The 27133-nt window shown below is 43.9% G+C and overlaps 1 protein-coding gene across 1 annotated transcript in view; it reads right to left on the bottom strand.

Annotated features, from left to right (window-relative positions):
* Positions 1–9929: 9929 nt before the first annotated feature.
* ido1 (indoleamine 2,3-dioxygenase 1) overlaps positions 9930–27133 on the bottom strand; it is a gene marked incomplete at both ends in the record, with an annotated part of 21027 nt that continues 3823 nt past the window's right edge. The window contains 7 exons of the mRNA XM_080765758.1: positions 9930–10342; positions 10767–10915; positions 11129–11180; positions 11283–11400; positions 23659–23758; positions 23850–23864; positions 24647–24765. Coding sequence (XP_080621884.1) covers positions 9930–10342; positions 10767–10915; positions 11129–11180; positions 11283–11400; positions 23659–23758; positions 23850–23864; positions 24647–24765 — 966 coding nt within the window. The remainder of the gene's footprint in view (positions 10343–10766; positions 10916–11128; positions 11181–11282; positions 11401–23658; positions 23759–23849; positions 23865–24646; positions 24766–27133) is intronic.

The following is a 27133-nucleotide window of genomic DNA, read 5'->3' as shown; positions in this document are numbered from 1 at the left end:
TTACAACCAAACACAAAAGTGATAGCTATTGTTGGATACTGCTGCTCTGACAGATAGACCTTTATTGATCCTGTGAGGGAAATTCAGTTGTCATAGCAGCCAGGACCAGGACAATGTTCTTGAGTATAATCAGCTCAATAAAAGTATGTACAGCACAGTATGTTGTGTTGGGTACAGTACAGGTGAACAGAGCAACATAACAGAGAAACATAATACTCTGTTTCCTGAATCATGGTCACCCATGGGTCTAAACATTGACAAATGGGCTAGTTCCACCGTTAATATGCTCAGAGATTTAGATTCTTGTCCAAAATGACTGAATTTAAGGGAGGTTAATTAGATTAATAAAAATAAATGGCAACTACAACATGTTATTTCAAGTCTGTATTTATGAACTTTCATTGACAGATTAAATCCTTCTCTCTAAACTGATGTTACACGATGCAGATACGCATAGGCTTAGAATGACAAGAGCAGAAATAATTTGGAAACAATAAACAGGGAGACTCGGTATAGCTAGGCTGTACCTTTTTATGATGAAGAGCTGTATGCTAATGTGAATAACATGTGAGTTCCTTAAACAGGTTACAGTGCACTGTGGTGTTACAAGACTGTTCAGGGTAATTAGATTTTATAGACCTTTTTAGCTTGAAGACTTGTTTTGGAAAGTGAAGATTCAGGCCCCTGCTGTGTGTGTGTGTGTGTGTGTGTGTGTGTGTGTGTGTGTGTGTGTGTGTGTGTGTGTGTGTGTGTGTGTGTGTGTGTGTGTGGGGTTCTGTACAGCATCTGTATGTTGTTGTGAGAGATCAGTGTTAACACTGATCTTCCTGCTTCTCTTTACTAGCAACATGAACCCCATTGCATTGTAACACGATGAGCTAAAAAGGGAGAGGGACTAGTGTAGACCCTTGCGGAACTCCAGTCAACAAAGTATAGGGTTTAAGTGGATCATAAGGGAGGGGCAAATACTAGGCATTGCAATTTGTCAGCTAATTTTTACAATCAGGCCACTTAAAGTTAGTGAATTACTTCTGGCCAGACATACTGTCTTGACACAGAGGCGGATCATTTTACTGAATTATTTTTGGAAGCGGGTTTCATTTAGAGGACTGCAATAAACACAAGTGTGTGGGGCTGCAGACTAGATGGGAGACTTAAAAATGTCCTGAGACATTGTGCACATGGGGATAGCCAGACTAAAACCTCTGCAAGCTACTGATATAAGCAAGAAAAGTAAGGAAAAACATTCAAAGAAAAACCCACAGAAAGAGCCCTCAGGCTACCAGAGAGTTCCCTTTCCATACACTTGCATGCCAATTTATGTCTGTGAATAAAACCAAAAACGTGAAGGGGTTCGCTTGGGAACTTTCCGCGGTTCTGTTGTCTTGTGACCAGTACAGACTTCTTTGGAAAATTAAGGGATACATTCCCAGAGCACTCTTATCTATCAGACTTATCTATTATCAATAATTTCCCATCTGTCAGTTCTGCACATTATAGTTAATTTAGATAATAATGAAGGCAGAATGATTACATGGTTAAATGAGATTGTAAAATCATACAACAGACGTGAAAGACACATTTGCTTGACTGCTGTATATTTGCCCTCCTCCGTATGACATGATACGTTTCACAGTGCAGGAACGTTTATTTTATTCTTTAGCAATAATTCAATTTTTATACACATAGGCCTATACAGTTTTCAGGGAGTTCTTCGGTGAAAATAATGAACATTTGTATTTGGCAGCAATAATGTGTATTAATGTGTCTGCGGTACATAACAATATTGGTTTCTCCGATTTGGTAAATTACATGGCTGGAAATATACAAGGTCTTAATTTGGTTGTCTTTGGCCTCTAGCGAACATGTTTTGGCAGAACAAATTGTAATAGTTTGCTTTATGAACACGTTTTCAGGACACAGTCAATTGCCTTGGGAACAGGGAAGAGCGAGTAACCTCAAGCATTTAGCTTGAGCTTAAACGGAACCTCAGAAACAGGCCAAAGGACAGAGGAAAGTCTACTGGCCTACTGTTCATGGGCCAGTAAAACCAGCAGATTTAAATGTAATTCCACAAAAACACTATATCTGCTCTGGGGGGGGGGGTTACGTTTTCCTTAAATGTTGCCTTTGTTTGGCCAAACAAACATGCTGATATAGTTAGACATTTACACTGTACAATATTCCATTGACCCCCACCCCCCCACCCCACACACAGAAAACTTTACTTTGTAGCCAGCAACTATTTCATACTGGTAGGTGGATGTCTCATTATCCAACAGTTCCCGCGTCTGTTTTACAAAAGTGCACCATGCACATTGCAAACAGTCTCTCCAGGCCTATACACTGCACCTGACAGCTCCTCCGATCCCAGTGACCCCAGCTGTGAGGCAGCTCACCCTTCAGCCTCTGCCTCAGCTTCTCTGCATGCAAACAAGTCTGGGATCTCACCCGGGAGAAGAGGAAGAGGAATGTTTTTACAGGGAAGTTGGGGATTAGAAGGAACCTTGCAGAATTTTCATTCCATCTCTAGCTCCAGTAGCTCCAGTCCAAAAGGACCCCCCCTCCCCACTGCACTGTGTATCTGCAACTGCGGTTCAGTGTGTGGTGTCATGGCTGAGCCATGTCTACTGCAATGCTCACTATTTCTAAGAAGGAGTCTTCCAGTCCAGTTCATTATTCATGATCTTAAGTCTTTATGATAAATAAGCATGATCCTTCTGAACAATCCGGAACCTATGGGAGTTTGAGGTTATGCAATCTCAGTCAGATCCTTACCCTGAATTTAACCACACAAAATCCATATTTACCCAATGCCAAGTGTTTTGACCTTTTTCCTGAACGAAATGCCCAAACACTGAATTTTGGTCTGAATTGCTTCAGCTTATGTGGGTGCTGAGCAGGTAGATGTGATGCTGATAAGTATCTCCAGTTCCTGAGGGATGTGCAAATCCCCTCCTCCCATTCCATGTGCACCCCCCTCGAGTAGGTGAGTGGCACTATCTTCGAATACCTGCTGAGTAATCTACCCCTGAGCGCTGTCCCTCTTATCAAGCAATGCATCATTAAAAACAATGTAGGTGTGTGGTGTTGAGAGAGAGAGAGAGAGAGAGAGAGAGAGAGAGAGAGAGAGATTCCTTTTCCATGCAGAAGACCCCCCAGGGAACTTCCCATATATATATATATACATACCGGTATATATTTCTTTTTTTGGGAACCCGGATGAGAAGCCGTTGATAACAGCAGTGTGTGGGCGCCAGCAGAGTAGGTGACATAGAGGCAACTGAGAGGAAGAGGAAGTCAATCAGTGCTGCAGGAGAGAGGGGGACATTATGTGGCAGGGGAGGAAAGTCCAGTGGGAGATAGCAGAAATATACTATATCTCCTGTTGCAGATCATATACAGGGCTGGAAGCTGTGTGTGTGTGTGTGTGTGTGTGTGTGTGTGTGTGTGTGTGTGTGTGTGTGTGTGTGTGTGTGTGTGTGTGTGTGTGTGTGTGTGTGTGTGTGTGTGTGTGTGTGTGTGTGTGTGTGTGTGTGTGTGTGTGTGTGTGTGTGTGTGTGTGTGTGTGTGTGTGTGTGTGTGTGTGTGTGTGTGTGTGTGTGTGTGTGTGTGTGTGTGTGTGCGCGCGCCCTTATGTTTGTGTAAAGCCTGATTTGTACTTTGCCATATACATCATTGTATAAATTAACCGCTTTCAATCTGGGATCCCTATTTTGGGCATGCCATAATAAGTAATGCCTTTAAAAAGAAATCTAACATTTAGAAATATTTGTTTTCAAAATGTTCACATTTCGTGCTCCCACTCACTGAAAACCAGGTGCCGGTCCGAGGTTAGAATAATAGAAAAGAACGATAAGGTCTGATGACGCTCCAAAACTTAAAATGTTTATTAAATGGTTCCTTTACCCCATGGACGTGACGCTTTGTCAGAGTACCCATATGTCTGTGTCCTCTTTGTTCCCATAGGATATCTCTGTATCTGTTTGTCTATCTGTGTCCATTGTATATGTCCATGGAGGTCTCTGAATCCTCTATCTGTAAACTAGCCTGGCATAAGCACAATGTTTTCTTGCACTTGTCAATTTATCCATGTGTATGGGGTTACTACAGTGGTCTGGGGACCGCCAGGGGTCATTGGGGGGGTTCCCATGCTAAATGTGTTAATATATAGCATCAATATCACTTTAAGCCATGCATTATTGGATCATTTTGAAGCGGTGTGAGCTTGTATATTTTGGACTTGTGGATTTCAGACTGTAGATTTTGGACTTGTGGACATCCGCGGCCAAATACATATTAATTTGGGGGGTCCTTGACATGAAAAGGTTGGAGAACCACCGGGTTAATGTATGATTCATGGGCACAGCTTTCCGTGTTGCACCTGGTCAGGCCACTATAGTGAGTCAGCAGTGATGCGAGGTTAAGCTGCTTCCTGTCACTCAGCTCAAAGTTGTGTTAACCTTTAAGACAAAAGGCTGTGACGTGTGCGGGCTCCCTCTAATCCTGTGAGGCAAGCCATCTGAATGTCACGTATTCTTCATGGTGCCATCACAAAATCCCATTTTATAATGACGTGGTGGAACCGTGGAAGTCACTTGGGAAACCTTTCACCAGTTCTGTGAGGGCATTTTTTTGCCAGTGCAATTATTTCTGCAATTTAACTCTTTGATGGTGCCAAGTTCATTTATCTGAACATTTGGAGACTAGCACAAAGGCTACAATTAGGGACCGCTCACAATTTATTGAAAGGGGTTCTGTGGAACAGAGTATAACATTTTAGGCAATTGTGTAATTGAACTTAAATGTATTTACTCTGAATGGAACAATGGGTTATATTTGGAATTGGTGGATAAGTAACACATTGAAAGAGACTTTTGTTTCCAATTTTACAACATTATGCTCAGTGTGGCTATTTGAGCAAACGTGTTGCAAGATATCATGCTTTATATGATGCATACGGTAATACAAAACATAATGACGTGAAGTTTATAGTGTCACGTCAATTCCACTCATTGGGGATGTCCTTTTGAGATACTGTATGTGATGCTTATGCTACCACCTGGATTCCAACTCTGTATCTTTGTGTGAAACCAAACATAGATCTACTGCCTCTATGTACATTTCTATAGTGTAAATAAAGTTTAGTGATTGGAAAGCAGGTTTAAATTATTAACATATATAGGCCTACTGACATACTGTGAAAAATTCTGTCATTTTATTTGTCTTTGCTTTTGATAGTATGATACAAAATTATATGTATTGATCCTTTACTGTGATGCAATTTACTGTCAGGCTACTATTACTATAACTATTACAGAGCTAGGACGTAACACACATAAAACATGATAAAGTGGGCTACTGTTTTTAGTGTTTTAAATCAAAACAGTTTGTGTAGCAAAAGTTGTGTTTTAGAAGTAATATTAACTACTTTGCACTGATATCACCTACCGAGTTCTAACAGAAAATCCTTCCACCAAACAGATACAAAGACTGAATGAAACAGCAGAGTACAGCGAATGAGATCACGTGAAAGAGGTGGCGGGGGAAAATGTCACAATAGAGCTCTGAAGTGTTTTATCGGGGGAATAAAGGCAACAGTAATGTGACAGGTATGCTTGACTGTCATGTGGATGACTTCATCTGTGATGCCTCAGACATTTGCAACAACAGTCATTCTACACCTGAAAAAGCAGGCTTTCAAAGTTGTCTGTGAACAGACAGCTTTTTATGTGGGCATGGTGGAGTTTCATAGGGGAGAGGAAGTGATAACATTGCAGCGAGATGACTGCTTCAAGAGAAAGTTCAGTGTGTTCCCATGGACCCCACACATGGTTGCATCTCCCAGCGATACTAAAAGTAACAAGCTTGAGTCAAAAACAGGGAAAAAAAACAAATCTCTGGGCTAATAGACGTCACAGTAGGCCTAAGGTCATCTTTGCTACTGTACTGCAGCTCCAAAATAAACTAAAGAATTCTGACCAATGATAGGATAATAGGGGATTACGAGTCCCTTTGTTTCAACTTTTTACTCAGTTACACAGTTTGTAATACAGTGTGTGCGTGCATGCGTGCGTGCGTGCGTGCGTGCGTGCATGCATGCGTGTCACGGACACTCAGCTAAATTATGTGGGTAACGGTAACTACTATCTCAAGTGACAAAAAGTATTTAGGTGTGATTTAAGATAAACGGCATCATAAAAGCTAATTCAAAAATAAGGGAATCCAGGATATCCTGTGGTTAACCACCAAGGCACAGCAATCTGATTGTCTGACCAAAAGTAGCACCCACACTGTTGCTCCTGAAGGCGCTGAGTGATGGAATGTGAAAGAAGAGAAACTGTATGACAGGGATTTGGGGCCAAAATGTTTAATACTTGAACCACAGTTCTGAAGTATATCTATCTAGGAAACTGTGTTGATCTGTTTTTGCCTAAGTCATGCTAGAACCTTCATGTCTGAGCTCAAATATTGTACAATAACAACCTAAATTCAATAATAAAATGACAATTTCACACGTAGGAATCTTTTAATATGTGTGACATCACTGTCGATACGATGGGTTGTTCCCTTTGAAGCATTTGACATGTCTAATCTCTGGGGTTGGGAAGGGTGTGTGTCCCGCTGAAACCAACCAAGATGTTCCGAGATGTAACGAAACTTCTCACAGACGGACTAACGCAGCGCTGTCCCAGCACGGCTACACAATGAACACATCCTTGGAGATGGCTTGTGTTTACTGCCCGGGTTGTCAGGGAGTCCTCCGCAGTCAGGCAATAAGGAAGGGGATTATTTGCTTTGGCTGTAGAAAAGGGCTCTAATCAGATCATTGTGACATGTGAGCACTGTGTTTGTCCTCTTCGCCACCCTGCACCCTGCCTCGCCGGCCTCCCCCCGCCCTCCCCCCGCCCTCCCCCCGCCCTCCTTCCCTGTGCATTCTCTACTCACCTCTTCCTCTCTTCCCCTGTTTCTTCCTGTCATGTTTGCCTCAAGTTGTAAAACAGACCTGTATATACAGTACAGTACAGTACAGTACAGTACAGTACAGTACAGTACAGTACAGTACAGTACAGTACAGTACAGTACATGGCATGAATGACTAGAGTATAACAGTGGCTAACTCATTTGGAAAAGCACTACACAAATAAAATGTATTTATTCATTCATATTTGCACGTACGGGAATGATAGCTTGGCCAGGGCTGTTTAGATTGTTTTATATCTGTCTTGATAGTGGAGCATTTGAACAAATCAAAGTCATTCAAACATGTATTCCATTTATGTGCTCCATGTGCACTTGTTAGATTAAATTGTGAACAATTGTATATGGAGAGGGTCAATGGGACACACGATAGAGCTCTGTTCCTTCCATCCCTCCTCCTGATAACCACCAGAGTGTATGAAGACTGGGCCAGGTACAGTAGATTGCACAGGTTTGTGGAATTGGATTGTCATGGTAGGTTTCCCCTTCATCAGTTTTATCTGATCTTGTAAGGCTGTTATTGTAATGAAACACCAATGGAGACAAGCCAGGAAAGGAGAAGGTGATATGGCAAAAGCTGTTCATGGCACAATCCAGGTCTTTATTTCTCTGGGTTTTCCATGCTCTATCACTCCAGGAAGTAGTTGTAGGGCATGTGAGGGCTGGATGTGGGCAGGCGCATGCATAGCAGGGGGGCTGAGGTAACCTGTAAGTGATGATTCTATGGTATTGTGCATTGTGTTACAACTACACGATTGCCTAACATACAGACATAACAATAAGTCATTGTTGTCACCAAGAAAGAACTTGAGTCTGCAATGCTTTGATATACATATTTGCCTAATTACAGGAATCTGCTTCCGAACTAAATGTATTTTAAAGGTAGAGTAAGTGATTTCACTTAATTCAAATATCACTTATTTTTTTGTTTTGTTGTGATAATCCTCTCTACTATAGAGTGTGCTGACCATATAAGGAGTTCCTCCCTGTCCCCAGTTAACCCCTGGGGGTAAAAAACCTTAGGTTTCGTTTTTGACTCTCTATCCTGATTGGACGAAGGCTTAGGTCCCACAGCCAAAAACGAAACCTACGGTTTTTTGAGTGAAATCACTTACTCTACCTTTAACTGGTTTGTATTTTAACAATGTTATGGTGCCATCGTTTAAATCGGTAGTTTTCAACCTTTTTCATATCAAGGCCTATCTATTCAGCATTTGACCTACGGACCAACGGATTTGATGAGATTTTAGCCTCTTAGACCCAAAACTAAAGAACATCTTGACACCGGATAAGATTTTGTCCACAATTCCATGCTGTATTGATGTGGTGGTGTAGGAAAAATAACAGGCAAAACACACTACGGACTGTGCCACCGTACCTCCCCCCACCAACTCTCCATCATTTAGCTGGGGACCACATGGAATCCCCTCAAGGACCACTGGTGGTTCCCAGACTACTGGTTGAAAACCACTGGTTTACATTATAGGTAGACATACTGGTATGGGCATATATACTAAGTCATCAGGGATCTCCATATGTGGGCATCAAGAGAAGAAGAAGAAGAAATGCGTTCTGGTAAATCATGTTTACCAAGGGTAACTCGACTAAGCATCAGATACTTGTTTACAGCAAGGCCCACATGGAGCATTTCATGGTAGAGGTTCAATGCCTTGTCCAAGGGCACTTCAACGGTGGTAATTTTAACGTGTCGGATCGCTGATTCGAACTGGCGACCTTCCGGTATCTAGACCGCTCCGCAATCCACTCGGCCACCGCTGCCTCTAAACAAGGGGACACAGGTAGACAGGCTGCACAGGCAGATGCAGAGATCTACATATAGTGGTCACAAAAGGGACGCAGACAGATGGGTACAATGACAAAGCCCCGACACTATAGCTTTGCGGCCCAAATTCTGGATGTGAGAGCCGATGTGTGAGGGTTGAGAATGTTCCGTGGTCACAAGAGCGGAAGTGCTGACCAGGTGTAACTCCTAGCTTCAGGAGGAGTTTAGACAGTCTTGACTAAAGGCTTGCCAAGTAGATGAGATTTAAAGATGGACAAGTTAAAAGATAAGCTTAGTTTTATATTCTTATACGGACTAGACTGTAGTTTATAATCCGACAAAGAGTGATTCTGGCACGATGCCTTATAAAAGGAGGAGGTGACGTAATGACTAGGTAGTCGTGACGTCAACCCTGGCAGACCAAACCTCTAGTCAATATACAATGTCTTACATTTGCTAATACTAATAGTAAAAAGGGGAACAATCTGTGGATCACGTATCATTGATTTGTTCAGGTAATGAGGTGTAAAAGACTACTGTCTTACCTTCTTTTGAATGACACTGCCATTCAGTGCCCTCCCATGGCTTCACAGGGTGTTGCAGTATTTGTGTGATGTATTTGTGTGTGTGTGATCCTACAGTATGTTCATTGACAGTTTTTACTTTTTCGTGTTGTCAAAAACAAGTGGTGTCATTTACAAAACACGCAAGCATGATGGTAAATTAATGTTGACAGATTTGTGATGTATTTAAATCCGAGGAGACTATTCTTGGTCACTTTTCAAAAGAAATGTGGGACATTTTGCACGAGTGTTTTATAATGTGTCCATCACAAAACGCGGGCGATTGTATTTAGTAATCTTGGTCTGGAAAGGACATGATGGAGTTTTTGCATTCTTCTTCAGATTGATGAAATTAGTGGTTGAATTTAATGGGACTCAACAGTGATGGCTTGAATTATGGTTTGGACTGAATGACGGCTATCACTCATATCCATATAACTGAGGTTTGCTCAGGGACACAACAAAGCCAGACATAATACAAACATTCTAAACCTTTCACAATTCCTCAAAACATCAGTTTATTAATGCTGTATATTATTATCTGGGGTGCATTATGCGATCAGTCTTTTATGTGCAGTGTTCATTTTAGCAAAAGATCCATGTCATCTATGATGCTCAATTGTAGCTTTCTCGACAGCTTTGCTGGTTTGTGGCAGGGCGGCGTCTAGTGTCCGGTCCCTCACAGTCTTTAGGAAGTTCATAATGCCAGAGCCCCCAGTTCCTCTCTCCTCCAGTGCTGTAGGGGCCTTACTCACTGTCTCTTCCCCTGAGGACCGGCCCTGGCTGCGGAGCTGGCGTGCGCGGGCAGCAGGCACCGTGATGAAGCGGCTGACCACGTTGATATGGTAGCTCCGCAAAGCTGACAATTTGTTGACGCAGCATTGGAAGGCCTGGCTCAGCCGCACGTTGGAACACTCCTGGACAAAACCCCCCAAAGAGGTCTGCTGGGAGATGGCCTCGATCAGCTGTTTATGGGCAGGTGGCATGTAGTTCCTCATGCGGGTTAAAAAGGCACCTTCACAATAGAGCAGTTTGATTAAAAATAAATACATTTTTCATTCGTTTGAAATGTTTCATTGCCGTTTGGCACTGTCTGAAACAAATGCTTATTGTTTTGTTTTTTTAATAGGATCCCCATTAGCTTCCTGGGGTCACTCTTACTTCAGCATATAACAAGGGTCTTCTTTATTCTCAAAAAAGCATGGGCAATGCAACTTGAATAAATAACATGGGCCAGACTCTATTTCACTATTTGTAAATTTCTCCTTTTCTCTCCTGCAACTCATGTAACTGATTAAGTGCAACGGCATAACCATGTATTACTACAGTATACACTACAGTACACACTTACAGATATTTCAATCAAAACATTACGTTTAGATTGTTAAATTGATGTAATTTATCTCTGGTACTTGTGAACACTCAAGGAAGGATCTCACCACTTTTCTCTTCATGTTTGACTCCCAACAGCTCATCAAAGCAGTGTAGTAGGCTGCTCTGTGCAGCACTTCCACCTGAGTACTCCATAGGAGCTGTCTGGAGACCCTCATACACCAGACCCTTTGGCATGGAGGGGTTGTCTCTCCACCTAATGCACAACCAAATCCTCAGAAGTGGATCCGCAAAGAACCCATAAGGGTCAATTTGTGAGTGTACTGTTTGTGCATTTATTTGTGTGCATGGATTTTGTACAGCCACACACACACACACACACACACACACACACACACACACACACACACACACACACACACACACGTTTTACATGTTTTGATGAGAGTAAAAAAATATCAATATGTACCCAGATAGATAGATCCTCATAATTCCATAGAAGACTGATGGCTCCACGTGAGCTTAGGAGGGGAAGAAAAGGCATATCTACTGCATAATAATGCACATTGTAAACCAGATGACTATGAATACATTACAGTATGTACAATATGTTAAATCATTACCGTGCATCAGTTTGAGTGCATGTGTCATGCCTTCAATTGACTGGCTCATGTCCTCCAGGGCTTTGGCCACAGTCTCAACATCTTCACACCTGACACCATTGATCACAAGGGGAATACTCTGCAACACATACCCATTATCCATTAAATAATTCACCTTTAGCTAAGCCCTGCCCTCTAAGCCCGACACTTTCCAGCCGGGCTCATTCATTCCAATGTAAATATCATGGATTTTACACATTAAATACTGGTTCATTATTTTAACCAGACCTTCAAAATCTCTTCCAAATCCGACAAACAAGGCCTGCTATATGCACTGGAAAAATATGTGTGTGACATTTCTTTTTTAAAACAATGTTTTATCATAGGAAAACTATTGGTGGAGAGGTTTGTCTAACCCCGAGTGGAATAGTAAAGAGTGGCGACACGCTTTGGTCTCGCCGCAAAACGGGTGCCTCTATGGGCTATAGTTCCAAACATTGGAACTCTTCCATTGAGATAGAATGAGCACTTTCACATTCCATTGTTACAATGGGAGTCAACACTAGTGTCGCCACTCTCATACTAGATTTCTCTGGTCTAACCCATGTTATGCTTAGCTGTGATTGGACCATAGCAGTTTGGGGAGGGGCTTAGCTATAGGTCAATTTGTGGCACATGTTGAACATTTTGGCATATTGCTTCATCAAAAGGCCACAGTTTCATCCATGTTTGTTTTTGAGATGGTTATCCTGCCTTAGTTTAAGTTTAGTCATACTCCCTGCTGGCACCAAGGTGACAATGTTACACCCTTCTTTATTTACTCATCCTGCTACCCTAATAGACAGGGGGTACATGAGCACATGGCCGTTCATTCGTGCTCTATCTCCGACCAAACCACACTTCCACCACACATCTCTCTATGCAAAATAAAACCTGCACACTCCCACAAAACATATAGACTACATTGCATTCGCCAAAAATGTCTTATTTACTGTTTAAATATTACTTTTCTGACCTAATAGACAGGGGGTACATGAGCACATGGCCGTTCATTCGTGCTCTATCTCCGACCAAACCACACTTCCACCACACATCTCTCTATGCAAAATAAAACCTGCACACTCCCACAAAACATATAGACTACATTGCATTCGCCAAAAATGTCTTATTTACTGTTTAAATATTACTTTTCTGAAACACGCTATTCTTGCTCAACCTCAACAGCCTACGTCAAAATCGTCATGTTGGCGTCTACTACGCCAACTACGTTCACTTCATGGGGCCAGTCCTTCACAGTGACACACACGTTAGATCAACCACGCGACCGGGATGGTTTCTACCCCTCAATGTCATGCCTACTCTACACTGCCATCCGAAGGCCCCTCCCCCTTTCACTGCTCCTGTGTGTGACCTGTGAACTACTCTCTGACTGCACTGTAGGCTACTCACTCCACCAACAAAATATACTCTGCCATCACCCCCCCAAAAACACAATATGCCACGAAGAAAACGCAGCGCACTTTCTCAATACACGCGTGCCTCCAAACATTTGCGAGCCAGTCGCGCAAAACAAACCCAAACAGGTAAATCACACAGCATGTTGCATCCTTCTCAATGTTGCTTGCTTAATCGTTCGTTTGATTTATCCATACATCGCCCTGTGTGTGTGTGTGTGTCGCGAACCGAAACAGGTAATCACACAGCATGTTGCATGCTTCTCAATGTTGCATGTGTAGCCGGCTGGAAATGAGCCTTTGGGGCCACCGTCGCAGCAGCCTCACACACTGCGTCAATCGTCATCACGTATTTAAATGCCCAGCCGGCAACCAAATGTCAGCTTGTTGTGGTGGTTTCGGCTGTGGGTTTTGCGACCCAGGTTGTTTGTTTCTTTTCTCTTCCCTGACCGGGTGAGTGACATGATGCATTGTGTGCGTATATATATATAGATGTGTGTATATATATATATAGCATTTTAATTATTTTTGTTATTACCCAGGTTTTCGGTCACGGTTGACGAGTCCATGTACTTACCAGAAGGATAACATGACAGAACACAGACACTTGAAGGTACATATACATGTTAAACAATTTGGTGCTCTGACTGGATGCTGTGTTTTGTGATATTATACTAAATGGGTGTTTGTCTCCATTTCCCTAGATATAGCCACTGCTGTTTTGTTTTAGTTTGTTTTGTTTGGTTTAGTTTAAGTTTATTTTGAGCCATTTCTGTTATTTGAGCCATTTCGTTTGTTTTCGGTTATTGAGCTGTTTCCTTTTTGTTAATTTGTTGTTTCCCCCCCCCCATGGTGGCGAGTGTTTCATGTGGACGCCGAGGAGAGCCGAGTGGCGGTTTGGCTGACTGGCCGTAGGGGTTGCTATACCACTGGGATCTCACGTTAGCCCACGATTAAGGTTTGGCTGTGCACCTCTTTCCACGGTGTCGCTCCTGTTGTTTCCATGTATGCTGTGTGCTGTGCTTTGCTGTGCCTGTGCGTGTGATTTGTTATTTTAGCTTCTTAGTCGTCGTATTGGTTAGTGTGTTTTTCTAGTTGGTTGGTTCACCCTTATAGCCTTTTAACTATTTTGCCTATTGGCCCCACTGGCCCCAAATGTAACCTCGCCTCCCCCTTTTATCATTAGTGTGTACCTGCTTTTAAGAGATTGTTTGCCTTATATATATATATATATATGATATTAAACGTTTTGTATACGCCTTATATATATATATGATAGATGTTTTGTATTCATACTCTTAACTGATTAATAAATTTCCGTTCTGTGGAACAAAGTCTCAAGTCATTATAACAAACTTGCATTTGTGGGGAACCCAGTTTACTGGTCTGTTTAATTCCTTGAATTATCTCAAGGTGGCGTAGTCATCCAAAAGTAAATCCTTTGATACACTTGGTTACAATCTGTCGCAGTCGGCAGGACTTAATAAGGCACTTGAGACATCTGTTCATTTTTACTTATTTTTTTGTGTTGGAAATGGCTCAATTTTTTTTCTTTTGTTGAAATGACTTTATTGTTTATATTTATATAACAAAACAGCAGTTGGTGCTACGGGGGACCAGCTGATTGCGTCCATTGCCCTGATTGACGTCAAGTGTCTGATTAGGCTGGTTTTGACTGGTGGCCATGGCCAATGAACTGGAACTGAGGGAGTTGGTGCGCCAACTACAGGCTGACAAGGACTCACTGATTGAACAGGCAGAGGCTACTGCTTCACGGGCAGGGGCTCCTGCTCCTCAGCCAGCACCGGGACGCAGCAGCGTCACTTGTGATGTTTCTAACACAGACATTTTACCTGCCGAGCGCCTGCTATATCATGTTCCCAGAGAAAGAAAGTGTCCTTCATTTAGGGGGACTTCAGGGATCCCGGTAGAGGATTGGGCAGAGGAAGTGAAGGCAACTGTTAGGGCTCGACACCTTAGGCCTATTGATCAGGCCTATTTCATCTACGATCATTTGGAGGGAGAGGCAAAGGATGAAATTAGGTATGGGCCCAAGGCAGACAGGGAAGACCCCGATAGGATATTGTCTGTTCTTCAAGACCTGTATGGCTGCTCTAAAACCTATGTTTCTCTTCAGGAGAGTTTCTTCTCTAGGAAGCAGCGGGAGGGAGAATCACTACAAGAGTTTTCTCATGCCCTGTATTGTCTCATGGAGAAAATAGAACGTTGTGCCCCAGATGGAATGCCCAATGCTACTACCTTGCTACGTGACCAGTTTGTAGAACATGTTTGTGACCCTGACCTCCGTAGAGAGTTAAAACGTGTTATACGCCAGTATCCCTATTATTCCCTACTACAGATAAGAGCTGAGGCCATTCGTTGGGAACGGGAGGGGCGTCCAGATGAGCCTAGAGGTAGGAGTTATTCTCTCCCGGCCTTGTGTGCTATTCAGAGGGTGGGTGATGGGCCTAGCAGCCCTGGTAGCTCAGAGATGGCAGAGATGAAAAACATGTTAAAAATGCAACAAGCGCAGCTAAATACACTTACTCAAAGCCTTCTAGCACAGCGGGTGGGTGAGGGGCCTAGCAGCCCTGGTAGTGTAGAGATGGCAGAGATGAGAAACATGTTAAAAATGCAACAAGAGCAGCTAAATACACTTACTCAAAGCCGTCTAGCACTACGGTCGCCCCCCAAACCAACTCAGCCAGCACCTAGACAATTCCAACCTTACTCAGGTCCTGTCATATGTAGGCGCTGCCAGAAACCAGGCCACTATGCCAGAGAATGTGATAATGTACGTGTTATTCCCGCTAACCAGCAACCACAGGGGTACCAGCCCAGAGCAGCAGTTTCCTCCGCTTCTCACCAGGCGGAAAACTAACACCCACTGATGTACAGAGCCATACATCAGAGGGGGGCGACGTCGGCTCAAATACCCAAAGTGCCACCAACCAACCTGAGGCCTCTAGTTTGGTAGGTACATGTCCTAGAGTATCCATGAGCATGGGAGGGGTAACAGTGAACTGTCTACTAGACACGGGTTCAATGGTAACCACCATCAGGGAAAGTTTCTTTTTAGAACATTTTCAAGGGGCCCCTCGTTCTTGTCGCTGGTTGCAACTCCGGGCTGCCAATGGTTTAGAGATACCATATGTAGGCTACATAGAGCTAGATGTTGAGGTGTTGGGCAAGATAATACCACAGCGGGGTGTTTTGATTGTGAGGGACCCTCCCGGCCAGGTATCTCCTCCTGAGCTTCCCGGAGTGTTGGGTATGAACATCATTAGGGAATGTTATTATCAGCTCTTTAGCCAGCATGGACTGGCCCTTTTCAATCTACCTGCTGTTCAGTTTTCCCCTACCTCCTGGTTACAGGCCCTGCAGCATTGCCACGACGCCCACAATAGACCAGAGCAGACCAGATCAGGGGTGGCCCGAGTCCGAGGCAAAACTTCCGTTACCATACCTGGGGGTACCATGAAGTTAGTGGCAGCAACCTGCTCCTCTCATGTAAGTGGGAACCAGGGAGAAGCCTTGTTGGAACCGTTGGTAAACTGGGGGGGCCTCCCTGAAGGAGTGTTAGTTTCCCCAGCTATGGTAACGGTTATCCGAAACACTGTCTATGTCCCTGTGATAAACGTAGCTGAGAACTGTGTCACCTTACACCCCCGCCAACCCATAGGTGTGTTAATACAGGCCCAGATCGTCAGTCTGCCCCCAGGGGTATCTACTGAAGTACAGGAGCCAGTGGGGGTGACAGCTACATCCTTTTCACAAGTCAGCCAGCCCAGCCCCATGGTCAACCAGATAGAGAGTATGGACCTGTCTGACCTGCCTGACACAGACCAAGAGCCGGTAAGGTCACTATTACTCGACTACCAGTCTGTGTTTGCTACTTGTGAAAGTGATTTGGGCTGCACTAACCTCATAACACATGACATACCTTTAGTAGATGATGTTCCCATCAGACAGAGGTATAGGAGAATACCCCCCTGTGATTATGAGGAGGTCAAGGCTCATATCCGTCAGTTGTTGGATGGCCAGATTATCCGGGAGAGTTGTAGCCCCTATGCTTCCCCTATCGTCCTGGTTAGGAAGAAGGATCGAAGTCTCCGCCTCTGCGTTGACTACAGGCAGCTCAATGGAAAGACCCGGAAGGATGCCTTCCCCCTACCACGTATTGAGGAATCACTAGACGCCCTGTCGGGAGCGAAGTGGTTTTCCACCATGGATCTGGCTAGTGGTTACCACCAGGTCCCGGTGACAGAGCAGGACAAACAGAAGACTGCTTTTTGCACCCCTTTCGGCCTGTTTGAGTTCCAGCGAATGCCCTTTGGGTTGTGCAATGCCCCCAGTACCTTCCAACGTTTGATGGAGAGGATGTTTGGGGACCAACACTGTCAGTCACTCTTATTGTACATTGATGACATTGTTGTTTTCTCATCCACAGTAGATGAGCACATCAGCCGTTTGGACCTGGTCCTGAGTCGCCTGCAGAGGGAGGGTCTCAAGGTCAAGCTTGAAAAGTGCCATTTCTTTAAAAAGGAGGTACAGTACCTGGGACATGTAATATCCTCCGCAGGGGTGGCTACCGATCCAAAGAAGATAGCGGCTGTCGCGGCCTGGCCAACTCCGTCAAATGTCCCTGAACTAAGGTCTTTTCTAGGTTTCGGGAGCTACTATAGGAGGTATGTGGAGGGATTCGCAAAGCTGGCATCACCACTCCATCGACTGGTGGCTGACCTGACGGGGACGAAGAACAGAAGGGGTCGTGGGGTTTCCTTGCGGGGGGTGTGGACTGAACAGTGCCAGCAAAGTTTTGATGGCCTCAAGACAAAGCTTGTGTCCTCTCCTGTACTAGCTTATGCTAACTTCTCCCTCCCTTTCATCTTAGAGGTGGATGCGAGCCATGCAGGTTTGGGAGCCGTCCTCTCTCAGGAACAAGAAGGGAAAGTCAGGCCTATTGCCTATGCCAGTCGCAGCCTAGACCCTGCAGAAAAGAGGTACAGTTCCATGAAGTTAGAATTTCTGGGAATGAAATGGGCCATGACCAAAAAATTCAGAGAGTACCTGCTGAGCCAGAAATGTGTAGTCTGGACGGACAACAACCCACTGAGTCACCTGCAGACCGCAAATCTGGGCGCCATAGAGCAACGCTGGGAGTCGGAGTTGGCAGTGTTCGACTACACCATCCGCTATCGCCCCGGACGCACTAACCAGAACGCAGACGCCCTGTCGAGGCAATCCGACCCGTCTGCTACCCTGGAGCCTCAGCCCCGTCCTGGAACACCGTTACCTGCGACCGTCCAACGAGCCGCTGGGGGGAGACCGCTGATAGCCACCCAGGCAGCCATCTCTGCCCTACCGGAACGGACGAATGCCGACCTGGCTGTCCTACAGGCTGCGGATTCCGCCATCGGTGCCCTCATCCCATTCTGGCAAGAACGTCGTAGGCCGGGGTGCATGGAGAGACAAGGTCTCTCTGCAGAAACCCTGGGGCTATTAAGACAATGGGACCGTCTCACCCTGGAGGACGGCCTGCTATACAGGGTTTGCCGAAGGCCAGATGGAGGGAGTGAGGTCCACCAATTACTTCTGCCTGGGTGCCTGAGGGAGGAGGTGTTCCACCAGTTGCACCACAACCATGGCCACCAGGGTGCGGAACGGACGACTGAGTTGATCCGGGAGAGGTGCTACTGGCCAGGTATGTTCAAGATCATCAAACAGTGGTGCCAGCTGTGCGAGCGGTGCAGCCTCTCTAAGGACACCCAGCCTCGGGTAAGGGCCCCTATGGGCCACTTGTTGGCGTGTAAACCCAATCAAATCTTGGCTATTGACTTTACATGTTTGGAACCTGCCCGGGATGGTAGGGAACATGTGCTGGTCCTAACTGATGTATTTTCCAAGTTTACCCAGGCCATTCCAACCCGTGACCAGAGAGCATCAACAGTGGCAGATGTACTCGTCAAGGAATGGTTCTACAAGTACGGCGTGCCAGGCCGGATCCATTCCGATCAGGGAAGAAACTTTGAGAGTACCATTATCCAGCAACTATGTGCCATGTATGGCATAACCAAATCCCGTACCACTCCTTACCATCCACAAGGTAATGGACAATGCGAGCGTTTCAACCGCACTTTGCACGACCTACTCCGTACCTTGCCCGTGGAGCAGAAACACCGCTGGCCGGAGTACCTCCCACAACTGCTGTTCAACTACAACACCACGCCACACCAGTCCACTGGTGCATCCCCATTCCTTCTGATGTTTGGCCAGGAACCCCAGCTCCCGGTAGATTTCCTGCTGGGCCGGGTAGCGGAGCCGGCTGCCGGTGACGTCTGTGACTGGGTTCGAGAACATCAACGACGGCTCCGGATAGCAGCAGAGGCCGCCCGGGAAAGGCTGAAGGTGGCAGCAGCACAGAGGAAAGGCCGGGCAGACCAACGAGCCCAGGAAGAGGTGTTGCCAGTTGGCCAGCTGGTCTACCTACGGGACCACTCTAACAGAGGGAGAAATAAGATCCAGGACATTTGGGCTCCCGCCATCCATCAGGTCATCAAGCCCCCTAAGCCAGGTGGCTGCGTTTACACCGTAGCCCCACAGCAGGACTTGCCTCGAACACGGCAGGTAAATCGCTCCATGATTAAACCGTTACCAGGCAGCCATCCTGTTGCCCAACCCATGGTGAACCAAAAGTCCTGCGGCCGGAGGGACGAGGGAGACGAAGACGACGACGACGAGCTATACGTCATGGTGGGCCCTGCTCATCCCACGAGGCCAGGTCCAGTTGATGTCCCAGCCAGTGACATCCCCCCCACTGGTCCGTTGGTGGTGCCGAGCCCCCCAACTGCCCCCGTACATCAACCGGTGCCGAGCCCCCCAACTGCCCCCGTACATCAACCAGTGCTGAGCCCCCCAACTGCCCCTGTACATCAACCAGTGCTGAGCCCCCCAACTGCCCCCGTACATCAACCAGTGCTGAGCCCCCCAACTACCTCCGGGTATCCACCAGCCCCTCCTAGCGAAGCAGGTGCCATACGAAGGTCGACTCGGGAGACAGCTGGACAACACTCCAATCCTCATAATCTGCCAGTGGCGATGGGGGGTGCGGCTACACTCTCCCGGATACCTGGTGTGAGCAGCTCCACAGCAGTAGTTTTTAGCAGGCCTTGGTGTTAGACTAGGTTATTGTCGGGACGACAATAAAAGAAAAAATGGGGGTGAATGTAGCCGGCTGGAAATGAGCCTTTGGGGCCACCGTCGCAGCAGCCTCACACACTGCGTCAATCGTCATCACGTATTTAAATGCCCAGCCGGCAACCAAATGTCAGCTTGTTGTGGTGGTTTCGGCTGTGGGTTTTGCGACCCAGGTTGTTTGTTTCTTTTCTCTTCCCTGACCGGGTGAGTGACATGATGCATTGTGTGCGTATATATATATAGATGTGTGTATATATATATATAGCATTTTAATTATTTTTGTTATTACCCAGGTTTTCGGTCACGGTTGACGAGTCCATGTACTTACCAGAAGGATAACATGACAGAACACAGACACTTGAAGGTACATATACATGTTAAACAATTTGGTGCTCTGACTGGATGCTGTGTTTTGTGATATTATACTAAATGGGTGTTTGTCTCCATTTCCCTAGATATAGCCACTGCTGTTTTGTTTTAGTTTGTTTTGTTTGGTTTAGTTTAAGTTTATTTTGAGCCATTTCTGTTATTTGAGCCATTTCGTTTGTTTTCGGTTATTGAGCTGTTTCCTTTTTGTTAATTTGTTGTTTCCCCCCCCCCCATGGTGGCGAGTGTTTCATGTGGACGCCGAGGAGAGCCGAGTGGCGGTTTGGCTGACTGGCCGTAGGGGTTGCTATACCACTGGGATCTCACGTTAGCCCACGATTAAGGTTTGGCTGTGCACCTCTTTCCACGGTGTCGCTCCTGTTGTTTCCATGTATGCTGTGTGCTGTGCTTTGCTGTGCCTGTGCGTGTGATTTGTTATTTTAGCTTCTTAGTCGTCGTATTGGTTAGTGTGTTTTTCTAGTTGGTTGGTTCACCCTTATAGCCTTTTAACTATTTTGCCTATTGGCCCCACTGGCCCCAAATGTAACCTCGCCTCCCCCTTTTATCATTAGTGTGTACCTGCTTTTAAGAGATTGTTTGCCTTATATATATATATATGATATTAAACGTTTTGTATACGCCTTATATATATATATGATAGATGTTTTGTATTCATACTCTTAACTGATTAATAAATTTGTTAAGAGTATGAATACAAAACATCTATCATATATATATATAAGGCGTATACAAAACGTTTAATATCATATATATATATATAAGGCAAACAATCTCTTAAAAGCAGGTACACACTAATGATAAAAGGGGGAGGCGAGGTTACATTTGGGGCCAGTGGGGCCAATAGGCAAAATAGTTAAAAGGCTATAAGGGTGAACCAACCAACTAGAAAAACACACTAACCAATACGACGACTAAGAAGCTAAAATAACAAATCACACGCACAGGCACAGCAAAGCACAGCACACAGCATACATGGAAACAACAGGAGCGACACCGTGGAAAGAGGTGCACAGCCAAACCTTAATCGTGGGCTAACGTGAGATCCCAGTGGTATAGCAACCCCTACGGCCAGTCAGCCAAACCGCCACTCGGCTCTCCTCGGCGTCCACATGAAACACTCGCCACCATGGGGGGGGGGGAAACAACAAATTAACAAAAAGGAAACAGCTCAATAACCGAAAACAAACGAAATGGCTCAAATAACAGAAATGGCTCAAAATAAACTTAAACTAAACCAAACAAAACAAACTAAAACAAAACAGCAGTGGCTATATCTAGGGAAATGGAGACAAACACCCATTTAGTATAATATCACAAAACACAGCATCCAGTCAGAGCACCAAATTGTTTAACATGTATATGTACCTTCAAGTGTCTGTGTTCTGTCATGTTATCCTTCTGGTAAGTACATGGACTCGTCAACCGTGACCGAAAACCTGGGTAATAACAAAAATAATTAAAATGCTATATATATATATACACACATCTATATATATATACGCACACAATGCATCATGTCACTCACCCGGTCAGGGAAGAGAAAAGAAACAAACAACCTGGGTCGCAAAACCCACAGCCGAAACCACCACAACAAGCTGACATTTGGTTGCCGGCTGGGCATTTAAATACGTGATGACGATTGACGCAGTGTGTGAGGCTGCTGCGACGGTGGCCCCAAAGGCTCATTTCCAGCCGGCTACACATGCTTAATCATTTCATACAATCACATATACATTTGTTCCAACCCAACTCCCTTGGGAAACTTTGTGACAGCTGCTGAAAGTTGGGGTACCATTATCAACCAATATAAGGCAAAACATTCCACAATTCATTATACTTTAAGTAGCATGTGACATGTCAAACTAGGGGGTGTTCATGATTCTGAATCCATTGCAAGCCTTTGCCTATATGCCCATAGCCGTCATCACAACATTTATGTGATGAGGTCAGCACATTTGGGCACATTTGGGCAAGTGGCTATGGCCGAATGAATTTCTTTTCTTCACATTGGCCTATTATAGTGCCACCAGGAGGCCACAACCTGACCTGCCCTGGTGGAGACCTGTGCCTCGAGGGGCACTTTATCTAGTTTATTTATCAATTCAGCGACTTACTTGCATTTCTTTTTTTTATCACATTTTGCTCCATTCACAGTATAGTAGTCTGTCGATAGCTCTAAGTACACTATAATCTAAAGTACGTTTGCACCCCACACTTGAATGGAAAGGGATGCTTTGTGTAGCTAGTTAGCAACTAGCAATAAATGTTTTCTCTGCTGTAAGGCTCGCTTTTTTTTTAGAGTGAGTGTAATGTCAAAGAAGTTAGAAGAAACCATCTCCCTAGCCTGAGCTAACGTGTCATTTTTTGAGAGCATTCCCATAACATTGCCAACAACCTTGTGGCGCTTCCTGGGCATCAAATATACTCTATGTATAAAGTTAGTGTATAATTTGCTGGTGATCAGGACTTCTGGAGGCCAGAAATATATTGGACCATACTGGGTCCAGGTCCAAAATATCAGCCCTCCATAAAGCATCTATTGTCTGGAGTCTACAGTACGTACGGGTGCTGCTATGAGATAAACCAACATTTTATGAAATGGGTGTTTTAGAACTCTACACTAGCCTTTAGAGACGATCGAATACAATTCTGTATACATAAATATCCTCCAGTGTATGAACATCTTTTTCTCTCCAATGAGGGAACTGAATAGGATCACCACCAAATTGTACTAATCAACAATCTGGCATATTGCAATGGGCAGATTAGAATACAGAAGGTCTTTGAAGGAGTATGGATGCACTAGTAGTTAGTCTCTCTTCCAGAGCCTGCCACAACAAGGATGCTTGAGGTTGAAACCATGTCGTTAAGTGTATAAGCATGAAGGCCTAATAATTGTCTATAAAATGTGGAAGAAACAAACCACCAGCCTGTCTCTACCCTTGATGTGTGGTTGCTTACCTCGCCGTGAGAGTTTACAGTGCTCAGTAAATGAATATAGCCTAATACAGTGACGTGTTGAAATCACAGACATACTATAGACTTGCCAAACAAGCATGCTGGTTTGGAAAATAATATGTTTTGGGTGATATGATCGGATATCCCAGGAGTATAACATGGCACATATGTCATGGCTGTAGGTAGAAATGTAATTGCATACATCGCTATTATCATTAAGGCATGCCTACTGTTAGAGATAATGCTACTGAGGACACCTTTCTATTGTAGTTTATTAATCTACTACCTCTCCTGTATTTCAACTGTGTTGTTGTTGCCACTATGCGACCTGAATTTCCCTCTGGGGAACAGTACAAGGTCATGTGTGTCTGTCAGTGTTGTTGTATAATCCAGATATTCACCCTCAGTGCTGGAACAGCAGCCAATTCCACCAAGAGAGTAACCATGAAGAAGCCCCGGACGCTCTCCCCTCCTGGGAGGGTGACCAGCAACTCCAGGTTCCTGGATGTTGCAGGTATAATAACACAATAATCTTTGTCCTTTTGTCAGGTCTCAGGATGTTCAATCCAAAATGAAATCGCAAAGTACTTACTCAATGTCAATAGGTCTGGCACAGGAGATGAAGGTGAACAGAAAAAGAAACCGGAGAAAGAAAAGGTGCAGTTAGTTATACAATATTGATCTTCACTATACCATGTTGAATCTACCTACTTTCATATGGTTTGGGAGTGTCTGAATGTTTCCTCATTTTTCTCCATCTGTAGATGTACACACAAGCACATTGTCTTTGCTGGCTTAACAGCAGCAAAGAAGATGGTGGCTATGAGATGGAAACTTCCACATACATTTTTTGATATAGTATTTAGAATGATAAACGGCAAGATTACACAGAGATAGTGATAAAAGTGTCAATGTATGGTCGAAGCCAAGGTTGCAACGATTAATTGTTTAAATAATAATAATAATAATAATGGTTAGTTGCATCTTGCATCTTGCATTGCAGATAAGCTTTTGGACATGATTTAGGCTGTCTTACAATGTAGGATGAACTTTGCACAGGTATGCATTTACTTTGATCCTGATTTTTCATTGTTGTTCCTGGGAAGGGTGTTTACTTATTATTGTATTCCTTAGTTTTTTGTTCTGTTTTATGCATTCATGTGTGTGTGTGTGTGTGTGTGTGTGTGTGTGTGTGTGTGTGTGTGTGTGTGTGTGTGTGTGTGTGTGTGTGTGTGTGTGTGTGTGTGTGTGTGTGTGTGTGTGTGTGTGTGTGTGTGTGTGTGTGCGTGTATCTTGTTTTTGTTAATTTTTTTATACATGATCTATGTATACTATAATATGCTGGCATAATTGGATTGTTTTTGTGATATAAATGTAGTTGAATCTTACCCTTCAGGATCCCTCTTCCTCCAGTTAGCGAGCACAGCATCCGCATGGGTGAGGATTGGGGGAAGTCCTAAACGCTGTGATATCTTCCAGTACGGAACGGCCAGGTTGCGAGGTAAAATCTTAAAGGAAAATGATGTAGCGTTGATGATCGTTACACGTTTATAAAACGTGTATTGGAATATGTCCTTGGCCAAGGAGTGTTTTTTGTGCAAAACGAAACTTGGAATGGATTCAGAATCATGAAAACCCCCTAGTTTGACACGTTACATGCTACATAAAACATAATATAATTTGGATAATTTTGCCTTAGATAGGATGTTTATGGTATGGTCACATAAAACTGCGATAACTGGTATTAAGCTACAGAATTGGAAGAGTTATCATACCAAAATATAAACTAGAGACATGTAGGAGACATGTACCAAAATCTGTCTCTTCCCCTGGACTAATTGAGATTAGCGAGTTAATTTGGGATCTTGATGCAACCAACCAATTTTAACCTACAGTACTATGTAGTACTAGCATTTATAAATCAATCAAACAAATTAACGATTTTGAGAAGCTAATTGCTTTTACTGGTCCTGAAAGGGGGAAAGCATTGCTTCAGTTTACAGTGTGCAGAGTCTGCAGTCTGTAACAGCATTAAAAAGTAGAGGAGAATAATGAGTAATGTATTACATATTAATTTACTTTATTTTACAGCCTGTATACTAGCCTTGTAAATACTACAGGGAACAAATTGGCAGTAAACATATCCCTCCTGCCTATTGTGAACAAGGTGGGAACAAACACGGTTTCATTTTATAACCCGGATACAGTACCTTGTACAGTACAAACAATTACTAGTACAGAGAACATGATGGAGGTATGCATTGCTTCAGTTTCTAACCCACATACCTTGCACTTAACCTACAGGGAACTTGATCCGATCAAGCACGTCTTCATTTTACAGCTCAAATACTTTGTAAGTACTCCGTAACTACAAAGAATAAGAGGTGTAGGTTTCTGTAACAATACTGTAGCACATGCACTGGTAGGCTACTAAATCTATACATTTGCCGATAGGATCAGGAGTATTCACTACTGTATATTCCCAATTTCCCAAGTAGTATTTTGTCCCCTTTAATTGATGTATACGTTCCACATAAATACAACATTATTACATTATTCTTAGACATCTTGTTTTGTAGACCATAATTATCTTATAAGTATCGCTGTAATTACAAGAAAAATTATTGTACCATAGTTAACAGTCTAAAAAAAGCAGCCATTAGCTTCTTGTAGATTTTATAGATGATACAAAATATAAAATGTAAATCCATAGATGTAACAGCAGTACAAGGCCAATCCTGATCTGTGTGACTAAATCAATTAATTGATCCAGCCACACAACTCAAACACAAGCCAAAAGTTCTAATCTATTTGTCTACATTGCGCAATTGAACCTTTCCCCAAATTTCAGCTGTTTCCAAGTTTTAACTAAATTACATACATATCCATGAATATATGCAGTCATGTAGGCTACAGATATGTGAGTGAAGGTTTTAGCGAAGTGAAGATTTTAGCAGTGAGCCTAGTCCAGTGTTTCTGATGTCATGGACACTGGGCTCACTTACTTCCTGGACTACTGCTAGGACAAATAAAGAGGATAGAGCACGGAGGTGCCATGCTCCTGCGGGAGGTTTGCACATGCTCAGTGTAAACAGGAACTGCGATGATGGAGTGTCCAGAGACACTGGGCTCACTGCTAAAGATTATTTATTACATAAGGGTGAAGTGTCCCTTTAACATTGTTTAATGCAATCAGATAGGACTTTTTTGTTGTGGATGTATGGGCTGTTAAGGCCAGAAAGTTTTTTTTTGCCATTCGGTGTTCCTGTGTAACTTCCGAGTATGATGATGATGTCACGTGCATATACCCTCTATTATATCAATTTTGTGATATGAGATTGGATATTGCCTGGAATTTTGGATATTGTGGTCTTTTCCTGGTTTTCATTAATTTAGGCTCGCCTTCGGGAATATATATATATCTTCCAGAATTTGTCAAAGATTTTCAAAAATAGCTAAAATAGCCGATTATGAGTTTGTAGATCTGCTCTTTTGGAAATAAAATGTAAATTACTATAGTATTACAATGATATTGATGTTTGGTAAATAAATAAATAACAAATAAACACTATATTGCCCATCCCTACATGTGAGTGTTGCTTACCAAAATAATAGGTTTTCAAGCTGAACAGAGAAAGGGTAATAGAGACCCAGTGATCAGTGGCCTGCATAGACATTTAGAGGGGCAGGTGCTCAAGTGAAAAAAGGGCACCTAGCACGTGGAACCGGCCGGTTGCCTTAACCCATTTTGACCTGAGATCAGATTCTAAAAATGTCTTCTACATCCCGACAGTTTTCTGAAAAAGCTATGTTTCTATGTCAGTCGTTCTTCGATTTTTCAAAAATTGCAGACCTACAAGCTCGTAGTGCGCGCTA

The sequence above is a fragment of the Protomyctophum bolini genome, assembly GCF_963924005.1.
Source record: "Protomyctophum bolini genome assembly, chromosome: 6".
In the NCBI taxonomy this organism is placed as follows: Eukaryota; Metazoa; Chordata; class Actinopteri; order Myctophiformes; family Myctophidae; genus Protomyctophum; species Protomyctophum bolini.
This window is presented reverse-complemented; position numbering and strand designations above follow the sequence as displayed.